The sequence below is a fragment of the Staurois parvus genome, unplaced genomic scaffold, assembly GCF_062004578.1.
Source record: "Staurois parvus isolate SC_StPar_1 unplaced genomic scaffold, SC_StPar_1.0 ptg000191l, whole genome shotgun sequence".
Lineage (NCBI taxonomy): Eukaryota > Metazoa > Chordata > Amphibia > Anura > Ranidae > Staurois > Staurois parvus.
The window spans coordinates 6,683,713-6,700,680 of record NW_028317987.1 but is presented as its reverse complement, the minus strand read 5'-3'; the positions used below and the strand labels follow the sequence as shown (position 1 = coordinate 6,700,680).

Here is a 16,968-nt window from a genome sequence, read left to right as displayed (position 1 = left end):
ACAAGTGACATATAAACACGAAACTAACTTGCTCACACATCTACAATGGAGGCATTAAACACAATGGATGCCAGTTTATAAGACATGTTTCCTTACAGTTCCTCCTTTTGTCACGTAGTAACACATCAAATTTCACAGTTGTTGTTTCTAATATGCATCCTGATTGGCAAAAAACTTGTTAAAAATGCACATGCAAAATTTAGCAGCAACATAAAACATAACTATTAGAAAAAAACATAAAATCAGCATGCCTACTTTCTTAAACCATCCAAAAAAATCTCCAAATCTTCCCAACCCTTTAAAAGGGTTCCAGCCATCTTCAGCTATGGATGGAGCTGGAGCTTGTAAAGCATTTACCTGGTCTCTATGATTCTCAATGACTTCATAGTAGTCTGGGATCCCAGCAGACGTGTTATGTATCCATGTACAACACTCATAGTCAGTAGTAGACTCACACAGCCCGGTCAATGCTGCTCCCATTTGTTCTATTCCCATTTCATTCATGAGTACCTGTTTTCTTCATGCCTGTAGTTCAACATTCACAAGACTTCTAGTTGTGTTTCATTTATAATCTGATCCATAATAAGTGAATAATTATTTAACCTTCTCCCCAATTCTATCCCCACCCAGTCCATGCAGGAACCATGGCCAGGCTTGGTCTTCTGTTTTATACAAGTCCCTCTCATGCCTACATTTCATAGGATATCAGGGATGACTACTAGCCAGTAAAGCATCACTGTGTGTCCCCCCATGACATCCATTACTGGTACCAAGGTGGCTAAGTAACACCATCCTTCCTGTCCTTGGGGGGTCCATGGATAACAAGTTTTCCCACAACATACCTGGACTCCTTCAGTAAAATCTACTGATTGATCTTTCCATACTTGACTTACATTTGGGTTAGGGTAACCAACTAAATCTGGCTTAACCTCTTGCCGTCCGCCTGCTGTTTATAAACGGCAGGGCGGTGGCAGTCCAAGGTCGGGTTGCCGTTCCTAAACGGCACCCGCCTTTTCTAGCTGTGCGCGCTCCCTAGGAGCGCGCACCACCGCGATCCGGTGTCCGCTGTGTCCTCCGGACACAGTGAAACACCGATCGTTGGACGGGACCTCTGTACGAGGTCCCGGTCATGTGATCACTGATTGGCGAATCAGTGATCACATGCAAAGTAGTAAGCAAGATGTCACTTGTGACATCATTGCTTACTACGTGTGAAATCTGTGAATGATCACAGAGGTCACATGGTACAAGGCTATTCACAACAGTCTTGTACCATGTGACAAGCTGTGACCAATCACAGCTCACTCAGTATTTCTCAATGACTGCAAGAATGCAGACAGAGAGAAAGAGAAATGATTGCTTTTACATCCTATATGGGTGTAAAAGCAATCAGTGTAAAAAAAAAAAAAAAAATCTTCATCACCCCCCACAAGTAGTACAGTGTCACCATGGTGACACTGTACTGCTAGGGTGACAGTATGTAAAAATAAAAAATAAAAAATAATATTAAAAAAAATAAAATAAAAATGTAAAAAAAAATGTTTAAAAATTATAATGTTTGGTAATAAACTAATTTGGATTTTTTTTTTTTACTAAAAAAATAACGGAATAAATTTTGGCCAAGATTTAGGATGAAATATTATTTATTTGCAAAATTTTATAAAAAAAAACACTTTTTTTCAAAATTTTTGGACTTTTTCATTTACATAGTAAAAAAAATAAAAATCCCAGTGGTGAATAAATACCACCAAAACAAAGCTTTATCTGTCTCAAAAAAATGGTAAAAAATTCATATGGGTACAGTATTGCATGACCGCGCAATTGTCATTCAAAGTGTGATAGCGCTGAAAGCTGAAAATTGCCCTGGACAGGAAGGGGGTAAAAGTGTCCGGACAGGAAGTGGTTAATGAAAACTCGACCTACTCCATAGTATTTCCTGTGGGATGCATTGTTAGGAATGTTTTCTATGTATTTTCCATCCATTCTTAGTAGTGTTTACTTGTACAAAGTCACCGTCCTCAGGTGCTTCCCAGTGACATTAAGTTTAGACTGACTACAACATTCTTCTCCTTCATTTGATTTGCTGCCTAAATGAAAACACCATTCAGGTTCCATCATAACTCCCAACACTTCAGATTTCAGCCTTGTAGTAACATTTGTGAGGATAATACTCAGATTACCAATAAACATTCATGTCACATTTTTTGGTGCCGCATACAAAGGAATGTTCATAGTTTCGGGGTGGAGTATACTGCAAACCCAACAACTCTGGAATCCCGAGAGCTTGGCATACCTATACTTACATTTCAATAGTGACATATTCTCGGTCAATGATCTTTTCTGCTGCTTTTTTATTAGTCCGCTGTCATTTACGGTCTTATTGTTGTGGCCACAGATTGGTGGCCATTCTTCTGGATGATAATAACAGTGACTAGCCCAGTAAGCCACTGAAACACTTATCACTAAGAGACAACCAAAAGATAGTTCTTCCAGGCTGTCTCTGGATGAAGCAGCATTCTGGAGATTGAAGAACACTGGTAGGTCTGTCTCCTTTACCTGTTCCATCTGTTGCTCCTGGTTCCTTGGAGGTTCCTTGGAGGTTCCGGGATCCTCTTTACTCTAGAAGCATGTATCCAGACGTTGGAATCAGCAGTCAGAACTGTGGTTCTCATCACATGGTATGGTAGTTTCTTCGTATGGCGGATCTGTGGTCTTGTGTTTGTGAAGATCCTTAACCAATACCCATCTCCTGGCTTGTACGGGTGGGTTGGATCATCTGTGGGAAGAGGGAATGAGAGAGAGACATCACCATATACATTTGAAACTCTAAAAATTAGAATATTGTGCAAAAGTTCATTTATTTCAGTGCAGCAACTTAAAAGGTGAAACTAATATATGAGATAGACTCATTACATGCAAAGCAAGATAGTTCAAGCCGTGATTTGTCATCATTGTGATGATTATGGCTTACAGCTCATGAAAACCCCAAATCCACAATCTCAGAAAATGAGAATATTGTGAAAAGGTGGAATATTCTCAGATCAAAGTGTCCCACTCTAATCAGCTCATTCAGCCATAACACCTGCAAAGGGTTCCTGAGCCTTTAAATGGTCTCTCAGTCTGGTTTAGTAGGAATCACAATCATGGGAAAGACTACTGACCTGACACCATCACTGACACCCTCCATAAGGAGGGAAAGCCTCAAAAGGTAATTGCAGAAGAAGTTGGATGTTCCCAAAGTGCTGTATCAAAGCACATTAATAGAAAGTTATGTGGAAAGGAAAAGTGTGGAAGAAAAAGGTGCACAAGCAGCAGGGATGACTGCAGCCTGGAGAGGATTGTCAGGAAAAGGCCATTCAAAAGTGTTGGGGACTTTCACAAGGAGTGGACTGAGGCTGGAGTCAGTGCATCAAGAGCCACCACACAGACAGATCCTGGACATGGGCTTCAAATGTCGTATTCCTCTTGTCAAGCCGCTCCTGAACAACAAACAACGTCAGAAGCGTCTTACCTGGGCTAAAGAAAAACAGACCTGGCTGTTGCTCAGTGGTCCAAAGTCCTCTTTTCTGATGAGAACAACATCTCATTTGGAAACCAAGGACCCCGAGTATGGAGGAAGAATGGAGAGGCCCAAGGACCCCGAGTATGGAGGAAGAATGGAGAGGCACAAGGATCCCGAGTATGGAGGAAGAATGGAGAGGCCCAAGGACCCCAAGAATGGAGGAAGAATGGAGAGGCACAAGGACCCCGAGTATGGAGGAAGAATGGAGAGGCGCAAGGACCCCGAGTATGGAGGAAGAATGGAGAGGCCCAAGGACCCCGAGTATGGAGGAAGAATGGAGAGGCCCAAGGACCCCAAGAATGGAGGAAGAATGGAGAGGCACAAGGACCCCGAGTATGGAGGAAGAATGGAGAGGCCCAAGGACCCCGAGTATGGAGGAAGAATGGAGAGGCCCAAGGACCCCGAGTATGGAGGAAGAATGGAGAGGCACACACTGCAAGATGCTTGAAGTCCAGTGTGAAGTTTCCACAGTCTGTGTTGATTTGGGGAGCCATGTCATCTGCTGGTGTTGGTCCACTGTGCTTCATTAAGTCCAGGGTCACCACAGCCGTCTACCAGGAGATTTTGGAGCACTTCATGCTTCCTTCCACAGACCAGCTTTATGGGGATGCTGACTTCATTTTCCAGCAGGACTTGGCTCCGCCCACACTGCCAAAAGCACCAAAACCTGGTTCAATGACCGTGGGATAACTGTGCTTGATTGGCCAGCAAACTCGCCTGACCTGAACCCCATAGAGAATCTATGGGGCATTGCCAAGAGAAAGATGAGAGACATGAGACCGAACAATGCAGAAGAGCTGAAGGCCGCTATTGAAGCATCCTGGTCTTCCATAACACCTCAGCAGTGCCACAGGCTGATAGCTTCCATGCCACGCCGCATTGAGGCAGAAATTGCTGCAAAAGGGGCCCAAACCAAGTACTGAGTACATATGCAGCTTCTACTTTTCAGAGGTGCGATATTGTTCTATGTACAATCCGTGTTTTATTGATTGCATGGAATATTCTCATTTTCTGAGATTGTGGATTTGGGGTTTTCATGAGCTGTAAGCCATAATCATCACAATGATGACAAATCACGGCTTGAACTATCTTGCTTTGCATGGAATGAGTCTATCTCATATATTAGTTTCACCTTTTAAGTTGCTGCACTGAAATAAATGAATGAATGAATGAATGCACCATATTCTCATTTTTCAAGTTTTACCTGTACACCATTCAGCACCCTAATCAATTCCTGGACATATCTTTCCGGGATTAATTCTAAATCACCTGACATAACTACCAAAGGACCTCTTGTCCAGGGGGTGGGGAATGGCCTGCCCATAAGAATTTCAAAGGGGGAAAGCTTGGTGCCTTTATGTGGTGTCATCCTCATCTCAGCCAGAACAGCTGGCAAGAACGCTTCCCATCACTTCAATGTCCCCCCTGTTGCCTTCCTTAGTTTTTCCTTCAGGGTCCTATTTGCCCGTCCTACCTGACCAGAACTCTGTGTGGTAGAATATGTGGAACTTCCAGTCAATGCTCATCAGTTTGGCTACCTGTTGTGTAACCTTTGATGTAAATGCTGGTCCTTTGTCTGAGTCTATACTGACCAGACATCCCCATCGAGGGATGATTTCTTTGTAAAGGATTTTAGCAACGCTCCTTGCATCCTCTTTGTTACAAATGCTTCAGGCCAGCGACTAAAGCGATCCACTATCACCAGCAGAAACTTGCCTCGTCCACTATTAGGCATGTGTGTGAAATCAATTTGAAGTTCCTCAAATAGTCCACTAGGTGGCAATAGCTGATCATGTCTAACCTGATTGGGGTTTCCACCATTGTTTCTGATGCATGTACCACACCGCCCTATTTATTCTTGTGTCTGCTTAGTAAGATTTGGAACACAAAATCTTTTCTTTATTTCATCTTTCACTACCTGCCAATCCCGATGTCCTATGCCATGGAACTGCGCCATAATGAGAGGAGCGCTGTGACGTGGGAGTCCTAGTATACCTCCTTTTGACATTAGACCATTACATCTCATGTCAACTCCTTCTGTTGCCAGTATGCTACATCCTCTTCATTTCTGTATATTGCAGCTCCTTGAGAAGAGAATGTTCTGGTAACATAGGTGGATCTAAAATGGCCAATAGACATTTGTGAGTTTACAAGAGGTGTTGCTGTCGGGCGGCATTTTTAGCAGTGCAATCAGCAAATGCCTTGCCTTTGGCTACAAAATCAGAGGAAGATGTGTGTGCCTTACATCTAATTCCTGAAATGGACCTAGGATTATGAATGGCTTCCAAAACATTGTTTATTAGGTCCCCATGTGATACTCCTTTTCCATCTGCAGTGGAGAATTCCCTTCTCTGCCATATTTTACCAAAATCATGGACAACTCCAAAAGCATACCTAGAATCTGTGTAAACAGTTACATCTTGATTCTCACAAAGTTCACAAGTCCTTGTTAGTGCAATCAATTCTGCAGCTTGGGCTGATTTGTGAGTGAGGGGTAATGCCTCCTGAACAATGTCAGGTAACGGGACCACTGCATACCCTGGTATAAAGGTATCATCAGAAGGTCTGGGACAAGAACCATCTACAAATATGTCCAGAGCTTCCGGAATGGGTGTTTGTTGTGTGTCTATTCTGGGAGAGGTATCTTCATGTATGACCTGAACACAATCATGTTCCTTGGGTGGGTTGTCAGCTTGGGCTGATTTGTGAGTGAGGGGTAATGCCTCCTGAACAATGTCAGGTAACGGGACCACTGCATACCCTGGTATAAAGGTATCATCAGAAGGTCTGGGACAAGAACCATCTACAAATATGTCCAGAGCTTCCGGAATGGGTGTTGTATGTCTATTCTGGGAGAGGTATCTTCATGTATGACCTGAACACAATCATGTTCCTCGGGTGGGTTGTCAGTTTCACCGTTTATCCATAGCAAACAATTTAGCATAGCTAGAGGACCTGAGTTTGAACCTGCATATTTCACTTCCAAATTTGTAGTTGATGTCAAAATCACTTGATAACCGCTTGCCCTTTGTGCTGTCATGTGCTGCGTAGTGAGGTTCTTAAGGACATGTAGTACATGATGTGTGGTGTATAGGATGGTTTTATGTCCCAGAGTGTAAGGGATTTCCGGCTAAAAGAATTGCGTTTGGGAATGTGCGAAAGAGAAGATTGCCGCAGCACATGAATCTGCGCATGTGCAGGATCCCGACAAGGCATACAGGCAGGCAGGCACTAGGACCCAGGTGCACCTGTCACCAATGATTGCCATCTGATCTGTCTCTTTCCTCTCTTCCTCGGGTCTTCCATCTGATCTGTCTCCTTCCTCTCTTCCTCGGGACTGCCATCTGATCTGTCTCCTTCCTCGGGACTGCCATCTGATCTGTTTCCTTCCTCTCTTCCTCGGGACTGCCATCTGATCTGTCTCCTTCCTCTCTTCCTCGGGACTGCCATCTGATCTGTCTCCTTCCTCGGGACTGCCATCTGATCTGTTTCCTTCCTCTCTTCCTCGGGACTGCCATCTGATCTGTCTCCTTCCTCTCTTCCTCGGGACTGCCATCTGATCTGTTTCCTTCCTCGGGACTGCCATCTGATCTGTTTCCTTCCTCTCTTCCTCGGGACTGCCATCTGATCTGTCTCCTTCTTCGGGACTGCCATCTGATCTGTCTCCTTCCTCTTCCTCGGGACTGTCATCTGATCTGTCTCCTTCCTCCCTTCCTCAGGACTGCCATCTGATCTGTCTCCTTCCTCTCTTCCTCGGGACCGTCATCTGATCTGTCTCCTTCCTCTCTTCCTCGGGACCGTCATCTGATCTGTCTTCTTCCTCTCTTCCTCGGGACTGCCATCTGATCTGTCTCCTTCCTCTCTTCCTCGGGACTGCCATCTGATCTGTCTCCTTCCTCTCTTCCTCGGGACCGTCATCTGATCTGTCTCCTTCCTCTCTTCCTCGGGACCGCCATCTGATCTGTCTCCTTCCTCTCTTCCTCCTACAGCCCCTCCCTCCTCCTCCCATACTGTACTATCCGGACTCTGTATCTCCACTGCTTGTTCTACGGGAGGCTGTAGTGGTCTATCTGTTCTCAAAGATTTGAGGAAATCATCATCCTCTGTCTTTGGTAATGCTGGATATACTTGTGTAGAAGTTGGCGGGGCAGATGCTGGGGGTTAAAGAGTGGAGATTAAAATTCCTGGGCTCCGGAGCGTAACCAGTCATTCTGAGCCAGTGAACACCCGCAGATTTCATGTATTTATAGTCCCAGCTCGGGCAAGTTGAAAGATGTCTTATCTCCTAAACACAGTCCCCTTATCATGTCCATATGAATCTTATCATTAGACCCATCTCTAGGAAAGGGACCACTGCTTTTCATATCCAGGGACCATTCTGCAATACTGTCTGTGAAAGGAACCACATAGTAATCGTCCCATGGTGATACTCTGATCACATATTCTTTACAAGTTAGCCTAGACCATTCCGGATTCTCTTTCTTTTTCTCAGCAATATCACTTAACACTTTACGCGGAAGCCTTGGAATTTTTGGCAGAGATCCCTTACTTTGGATCTTTCCCATACTGGAAGAGGAAACAGCTGTTAGACAAAGCAATAAATGATTACAATATCAGTACTTATTCCCTGAAGCGGAGAGGTTGTCATGTCAGCAAAGCCTTCTCCACAGTTCAGGAGTTTAACCCCTAAAAGTACAAATCCTTGTAATAAACCTATTCTGAAGAAACACAAATACTACATAGCAGTTCCATAACACAGCAAATAGGCACTTCTACTTCTAAAATGGCAGAAATAACCGAGGACTCCTGTGAATTCACAATACATCTGCCGAGGCAATTTTTCCCCAGAGGCTTCCAAAACCTCTGAATTTCCTTTGACGACCCACCTCAAGGACTCTCCGTGAGATCCAACAATCTCACATGGAAACTTTGGCTGCTGTCCCGGGGTCTTTAAAGGGGATTTGATCCGGCAAAACTAAGACAAAATAGCTCAGCTTACCTGACCAGCCTCGCCTTTAATCCCGACTTCTGACACCAGATTGCAAGGATTCAACCTATGTCTGTAGCCCTTTAAATGTCTTCGGTAATTTCTGCCCTCTGATCTCAGGAGGAATAAAGCTCCGGACACCGAAGTGTGCAAACTAAATCTCTGAACGTTTAATGCGTGCGAGCAGGTTTTACAAATGCAGAATGACCAACGATATATTGTAATGACCAATGATATATTGTAATGACCAATGATATATTGTAATGACCAATGAAATATTGTAATGACCAACGAAATATTGTAATGACCAACGAAATATTGTAATGACCAATGAAATATTGTAATGACCAACGAAATATTGTAATGACCAATAATATATTGTAATGACCGACGATGTATTGTAATGACCGACGATGTATTGTAATGACCGACGATGTATTGTAATGACCGACGATGTATTGTAATGACCGACGATATATTGTAATGAACGACGATATATTGTAATGACCAACAAAATATTGTAATGACCAATGATATATTGTAATGACCAACGATATATTGTAATGACCAATAAAATATTTTAATGACCAACGATACATTGTAATGACCAACAAAATATTGTAATGACCAACGATACATTATAATGACCAACGATATATTGTAATGACCAATAAAATATTTTAATGACCAACGATACATTGTAATGACCAACGAAATATTGTAATGACCAACGATATATTGTAATGACCAACGATATATTGTAATGACCAATGATATATTGTAATGACCAATGATATATTGTAATGACCAATGATATATTGCAATCTTATCAAGAAATATAACGACCACAAATGACTGAAGACCACCATATAAGGCAGTTCCATCTACAGAATGGGAACTGAATTCATGAAACAAACAGTTGTCACAAGTGACATATAAACACCAAACTAACTTGTTCCCACATCTACAATGGAGGCATTAAACACAATGGATGCCAGTTAATAAGACATTTTTCCTTACAGGGGGAATTGTACCGTCCTGACATTTGGGGGTATTTGTACCATCCTGACATTTGGAGGGATCTGTCCTGTTCTGACATTTGGGGGTATTTGTACTGTCCTGACATTTGGGGGATATCTGTACTGTCCTGACATTTGGGGGATATCTGTACTGTCCTGACATTTGGGGGTATTTCTACTGTCCTGACATTTGGGGGATATCTGTCCCGTCCTGACATTTGGGGTATTTGTACCGTCCTGACATTTGGAGGGATCTGTCCTGACATTTGGGGGTATTTGTACCGTCCTGACATTTGGGGGGATTTGAACCAATCAGCTCCTGTCTAGTAATCCTCTTTGTCTTTGTATTTTAGTCCATGGCCGGGAGATGAGGAAAACCTCCGAGGATTGTCTCACTTTGTCTCCAGACTGGAAAGTAGAAGATGAGGACATCACACAGTATAGTCCAGGAGAAAACCCGGCTCCCTCCAATGTCCATCCGGCACCACCCAGTGTAGATGGACCATCGGATTCCTCGTATCCTGAGGAACCTCAGACTGCGCGGGTCCAGGTCAGCGTTACAACAGGGAAAAAGTTCTCCTGTCTGGAGTGCGGGAAATGTTTCCATCATGAATACCGTCTTAATATGCATATAAGATCTCACACAGGAGAGAAGCCATATTCCTGTCCTGAGTGCGGGAAATGTTTTTCAGTGAAGTCCAGTCTTTACAGACATCAGAGATCTCACACAGGGGAGAAGCCATATTCCTATTCTGAGTGCGGAAAATGTTTTCCAGAGAAGTCCAGTCTGCACAAACATCAGAAATCTCTCAAGGGGGAGAAGCCATTTTCCTGTCCTGAGTGCGGGAAATGTTTTTCAGTGAAGTCTCATCTTTCCAGGCATCAGACATGTCACACAGGGGAGAAGCCGTATTCTTGTCCTGAGTGTGGGAAATGTTTTTCACAAAAGTCCAGTCTGCACAAACATCAGAGATCTCACACAGGGGAGAAGCCGTATTCTTGTCCTGAGTGTGGGAAATGTTTTTCACAGAAGTCCAGTCTGCACAAACATCAGATGTCTCACACGGGGGAGAAGCCATTTTCCTGTCCTGAGTGCGGGAAATGTTTTTCACTGAAGTCCCATCTTTCGAGGCATCAGACATCTCACATGGGGGAGAAGCCGTATTCTTGTTCTGAGTGCAGGAAATGTTTTTCATTGAAGTCCTATCTTTACAGACACCAGAAATTTCACACAGGAGAGAAGCCGTATTCCTGTTCTGAGTGCGGGAAATGTTTTTCAGAGAAGTCCAGTCTGCACAAGCATCAGAGATCTCACACGGGGGAAAAACCATATTCTTGTCCTGATTGCGGGAAATGTTTTTCACAGAAGTCCAGTGTGCACAAACATCAGAGATCTCATACGGGGGAGAAGCCGTATTCTTGTCCTGAGTGTGGGAAATGTTTTTCACAGATGTCTCATCTTCACAAACATCAGAGATCTCACACAGGGGAGAAGCCGTATTCTTGTCCTGAGTGCAGGAAATTTTTTTCAGAGAAGTCAAGTCTTTACAGCCATCAGAGATCTCACACAGGGGAGAAGCCGTATTCCTGTCTTGAGTGCGGGAATTGTTTTTCACAAAAGTCCAGTCTTCACACACATCAGAGACTGCACACGGGGGAGAAGCCGTATTCCTGTCCTGAGTGCGGGAAATGTTTTTCACAGAAGTCCTATCTTTACACACATCAGAGATTGCACACAGGGACAACGTCACTTTTCTGTTCTGAGTGCTGGAAATGTTTTGTAAATCAGGCAGATCTTGTCAAGCATCAAAGATCTCACAAAAGGGAAAAGCTGTATTCCCGTCCAGAGTGTGGGAAAAGTTTTTCAGAAAAGTCCAATCTTTACAAACATCAGAGATCTCACATGGGGGAGAAGCCACTTTCCTGTCCTGAGTGAGGGAAATGTTCCTCACTGAAGTCCTGTCTTCCTGTACATCAGGGGTCCCACACAACCATGGAGGTGTATTAGTGCCTTGAGTGCGGGAAATGTCTTCTAGATGAATGTTGCTGGACATCCCAGCTCTCATGTGGGGAAGAAGCACACCCTGATATACACCTCAGATATACTCCATGGCTGATCTTCATCATGGAAGAAACAGTTCATAAGGAGATCAGAGGTCCCCAAAGACATGGATGAAGTGTGGGACCGGGTTGGCTATTGATATCAGCAGAAGAATAAAAATGGAGTCCTGCCCTGTGATTGGCTGAGTACATTTTGTGGTGGGAGATTTCACAAACACTTGGAGGTCTATGGAGAACAATGTTGGATGGATGTGACCGGCATTCTCCAGCAGGGAGGAGTTTTGGGTGTATTTTATTTCTTATGATCATTGGCTCCATCTAGTGGCCATAACATCATATTGGGCTAATTTTACTGATGGAGATATTTCAGAAAAATCACCTCATTGTGGCCACTAGATGGAGCTGGAGATCATAGGAAATCACTGTGTTACTTAACATACAGCAGGATGTTGTCACAGCTGGAGGAATGATTGTCTCATTGGTCCAATGAATGTTCTATAAATACAGCCCTTGGTTTCCTTCATCAGACACGCCCCCATACTAATCGCTGAGGTCACACTCCCGCACTCTGAGGTCACGCTCCCGCACCCTGAGGTCACGCTCCCGCACCCTGAGGTCACACTCCCGCACTCTGAGGTCACACTCCCGCACCCTGAGGTCACGCTCCCGCACTCTGAGGTCACACTCCCGCACTCTGAGGTCACACTCCCGCACTCTGATGTCATACTCCCACACCCTGAGGTCACACTCTGAGGTCATACTCCCACACTCTGAGGTCATACTCCCGCACTCTGAGGTCATACTCCCGCACCCTGAGGTCACACTCCCACACTCTGAGGTCATACTCCCGCACCCTGAGGTCATACTCCCGCACCCTGAGGTCATACTCCCGCACTCTGAGGTCATACTCCTGCACCCTGAGGTCACACTCTGAGGTCACACTCCCGCACCCTGAGGTCACACTCTGAGATCACACTCCCGTACCCTGAGGTCACACTCCCGCACCCTGAGGTCATACTCCCGCACCCTGAGGTCATACTCCCGCACTCTGAGGTCATACTCCCGCACCCTGAGGTCACACTCTGAGGTCACACTCCCGCACCCTGAGGTCACACTCTGAGATCACACTCCCGTACCCTGAGGTCACACTCCCGCACTCTGAGACAGATAAAACTTTATTTTGGTGGTATTTATTCAACGCTGGAATTTTTATTTTTTGCTATATAAATTAAAATGTCCAAAAATTTGGAAAATAAAATGTTTTTCTTATAAAATTTTGCAAATAAATAATCTTTCTTCATAAATCGGCCAAAATGTATTCAGATATCTTTTTAGTAAAAAAAAAACAAATTAGTTTATAACCAAAAATTATAATTTTTCAAAAAAAATTTTTACATTTTTATTTTTTTTTTATATTATTATTTATGGGTTTTTTTACACCCATAAAGGCTGTAACAGCAATAATTTCACCTTCTCTCTGGCTGCATTCTTGCAGCCATTGAGAAATACTGTGAGAGCTGTGATTGGTCACAGCTTGTCACATGGTACAAGTCTGTTGGGAATAGCCCTGTACCATGTGACCTCGGTGATCATTCACAGATTTCACTAGTTGTAAACAATGATATCAGTTAGTGACATCTTGCTTACTATTGTTCATGTGATCACTTGTCTTCAGTTCACTGATCTTCCTAGTGAATGGCTGTGCAGGGAGGGGGATGTCAGGACAAGTCTGATGATTGGAGGAGAGCAGACTGAGCTCCCAGCAGTTAGAGAACTGACCACGCTGAGCTCTCATGCCTAGTGTGGTCAGTTTTAATAGGAAATCAGAGGGACTGTCAGGATCACCGGGGATCAAATATAAATAGGAGCTAATAGACGTCCCTGACTGTAAGCCCAGCACCCTATGATGATGTGCATTACACGAAACGTGTCAGAGGGGATATAGTTTCTGGACGTCTGACCACCAAGGGCTCTATTTATAGAACGTCTGACCATCACTCAGCTGGTCCAGTCTGGGGACAGATCACGCAGGCACAGGGAGAACATGCAAACTTCAGGCAGGTATGGCAGTGGTTGGGATTCAAACCAACAACGCCAGTTCTTCTAGGAGGAAGTGCTAACAATTTATATGTTTCTATAAAGGTGATCCCTCCAAGCCCACATTAACCCTCTCACTGCCAGAGCTGTTTCTGCATTATTTTGCACACATGGGAAATGCAGATTTTAGGCCTGAAGATGAGATAAACCCCCAAACATCTATTAGCAGAGGCCCTGGAAAATAAAGTTTTGGTAATTTTCGGGGAATTCCGGATCATCATATACTAAGCAGGATTTGGATCCCGGTGGAGAACTTTCACCCCAAGAAAAAATGAGGGTGAGGTCAGCAGAGGAGCCCATAGTAAAGGAGGAAACTCTGAAATGTTTTCTTCAGAAGGTCGGAGTTTACTGGACAAGTGAATGTAAAATACACCATCAACGCGTTTCATGGCTTCAAAGTGTGACTTCATCAGGACAGGTGTAAGAAGACGATATAAAAATAGGGAATGAAGTAACAGTCCAGTATATGGTATTATAAAGACCCGAGTCACATACAATTCATGGACAGGACTGAGATTTATAGCATTCAGGATTTGTATGATGTTAGACAAGGTGAAGAGATATATGGAGAGGATGATCAATACATGGAGAAATCAATCTATTCTATCATAGAAGGGAATCAATAGATCAATCAATGACATCAACCAATCAATAAGATCCATTTCATGGGATAGATTTATCATTCTGTGCACTGGTTATGTTGGAGGATCAAACCGTGATCACTGGATATTGGAAACATTCCTATTGATCTGATGATTGCTGGCATGGATTCCTGATTGATTATTGCTGGGAATAAAGTCCAATAAACACGCAGATTTGATGGGATTATTGATAGAAAAATCTCTTCATATTCCATGGAATAAATATGTGTAGAATAGTTTGGATTTGATGGAATAAATCTCTATAAAAAGACTTTGTGGGGTTTGTTGGTTCTTTTCTATTCCTCTCTAGGTCTGGATTTCAGGAAGAAGAAACAATTCCTCCAATTTCTAGTGGATGGTGAGGAGGGGAGAGATTTGGGGGAGTTTTGTACATACAGGAGGTAATAGAGGGAATCCGGCTAGTAATTGATGAGAGGAGATTTCACTGGAGAGTCCCATTGGAGAGAATTCAGGGCTGGGGGCACTGCTGGGGCCTGGAGGGTTCTGATTGGACCACCAGTACACGTGTTGTATTAATCCGGGGGTGTGCACTGCTGGGGCCTGGAGGGTTCTGATTGGACCATCAATACATGTGTTATATTAATCTGGGGGTGTGCACTGCTGGGGCCTCAAGGGTTCTGATTGGACCACCAGTACACGTGTTGTAATAATCTGGGGTGTGCACTGCTGGGGCCTGGAGGGTTCTGATTGGACCACCAGTAGACGTGTCATATAAATCTGGGGGTGTGCACTGCTGGGGTCTGCAGGGTTCTGATTGGCTGATTGGACCACCAGTACATGTGTCATATTAATCGGGGGTGTTTGTTTATCATTGTAATGATTCTGGAAAGATGCCCTCCAGATGTACACATGGGGGGTGTCCCGGGGGGGTTACAATGTAGAGGGCGGAGAGAGAATACTGTACAGTGTGTAATAATATATTTGGAAAGCTGCCCCTATATAGGATGGTGTAAAATCTAGTTGCAGAGCGCCCCCTACATACAATGGTGTCATAGGGAGTCCTCTTTTCCTGATCCTGTTCTGGTGACACCCCAAATCTCAGGATTTTATATTACTTTCGGTAATAATTGTAAACAGGACAAATAGAGAGGCTGAATCTCCCTAAAGGAGGCCGAGGCAGCAATAGAAACCAACAGGAGGTCTCATCCCTCTCCACTCTCCAGAAAATCAATGCCTTTAGTTCTTCTGTAAAACAACCCAGTGAAGGGATGGGGGGGGGGGGAATATGTTTGTCTTTTCCAGAAGGTTGGATGCAGAATACTTTCATGTCCAGCATACTAAATGGGTCCAATACTGGGATCATCTGAGGAAATGTGTTCTGTATTCCTGGGAGGGAGGCACCTATGGGTTGGTGTTTGTAGAAAATGAACACTGTGAGGACAATGGCAAGTGCTGAATGGCAGAGGTGACTGCATGGAGTCTGTAGTGCCAGAAACCTACTCAAATGTATTCTGCTCCCATCCTCTCCATGGTCCTTCCCCACCCCATCCTTTCCCTCCCCAAACTCTCTAAGCTCAATTGCCTACAATTTCTCTAAGTTCCCTTCACTCTCCATCCTCTCTAGGCTTCTTCCCCTCCCCATCCTCTCTAGGCTCCTTCCCCTCCCCATCTTCTCTAGGCTCCTTCCCCTCCCCATCCTCTCTAGGCTTTTTCCCCTCCCCATCCTCTCTAGGCTTCTTCCCCTCCCCATCCTCTCTAGGCTCCTTCTCCTCCCCATCCTCTCTAGGCTTCTTCCCCTCCCCATCCTCTCTAGGCTCCTTCCCCTCCCCATCTTCTCTAGGCTCCTTCCCCTCCCCATCCTCTCTAGGCTTTTTCCCCTCCCCATCCTCTCTTGTCTCCTTCCCCTCCCCATCCTCTCTTGGCTTCTTCCCCTCCCCATCCTCTCTAGGTTTCTTCCACTCCTCATCCTCATTAGGCTCATTCCCCTCTCCATGCTGTCTAGGCTTCTTCCCCACTCCATCCTCTATAGGCTTCTCCTTCCCATCCTCTATAGGCTCCTCCTTCCCATCCTCTCTATGCTCCTTCTCACTATCCTCTTTAGGCTCCTTCCCATCCTCTCTAGGCTTCTTCCTTTCTAGGCTCCTTCCCCTACTGATCCTCTCTAGGCTCCGTCCTCTTTCCCATCCTCTCTAGGTTCCTTCCCCTCCCCATCCTCTCTAGGTTCCTTCCCCTCCCCATCCTCTCTAGGCTCCTTCCCCTCCCCATCCTCTCTAGGCTTCTTCTCCTCCTCATCCTCTCTAGGTTCCTTCCCCTCCCCATCCTCTCTAGGCTCCCATTCCCCCTAGGTTCCATTCCCTCCCAATCCTTTCTAGACTCCTTCCCCTCCCCATCTTCTATAGGCTCCTTCCCCTCCCCATTCTCTCTAGGCTCCATTCCCTCCCCATCCTCTCTAGGCTCTTTCCCCTCCCCATCCTCTCTAGGCTCCTTCCCCTCCCCATCCTCTCTAGGCTCCATTCCCTCCCAATCCTTTCTAGGTTCCTTCCTCTCCTCATCTTATCTAGACTCCTTCTCCTCCCCATCCTCTCTAACCTCCCTGGCGGTCTGATTATTTCAGATTTTTGGTGCTGAAAGCGGTACCAT

The 16,968-nt window shown here is 44.7% G+C and overlaps 1 protein-coding gene across 1 annotated transcript in view; it reads left to right on the top strand.

Moving 5' to 3' along the window:
• Positions 1–7,875: 7,875 nt before the first annotated feature.
• Positions 7,876–16,968, top strand: part of LOC149461934 (uncharacterized) — a 54,508-nt gene continuing 45,415 nt past the window's right edge. The window contains 3 exon segments of the mRNA XM_089677758.1: positions 7,876–7,971; positions 8,055–8,202; positions 9,922–11,289. Of these exon segments, the coding sequence (XP_089533884.1) occupies positions 7,876–7,971; positions 8,055–8,202; positions 9,922–11,289 (1,612 nt within the window).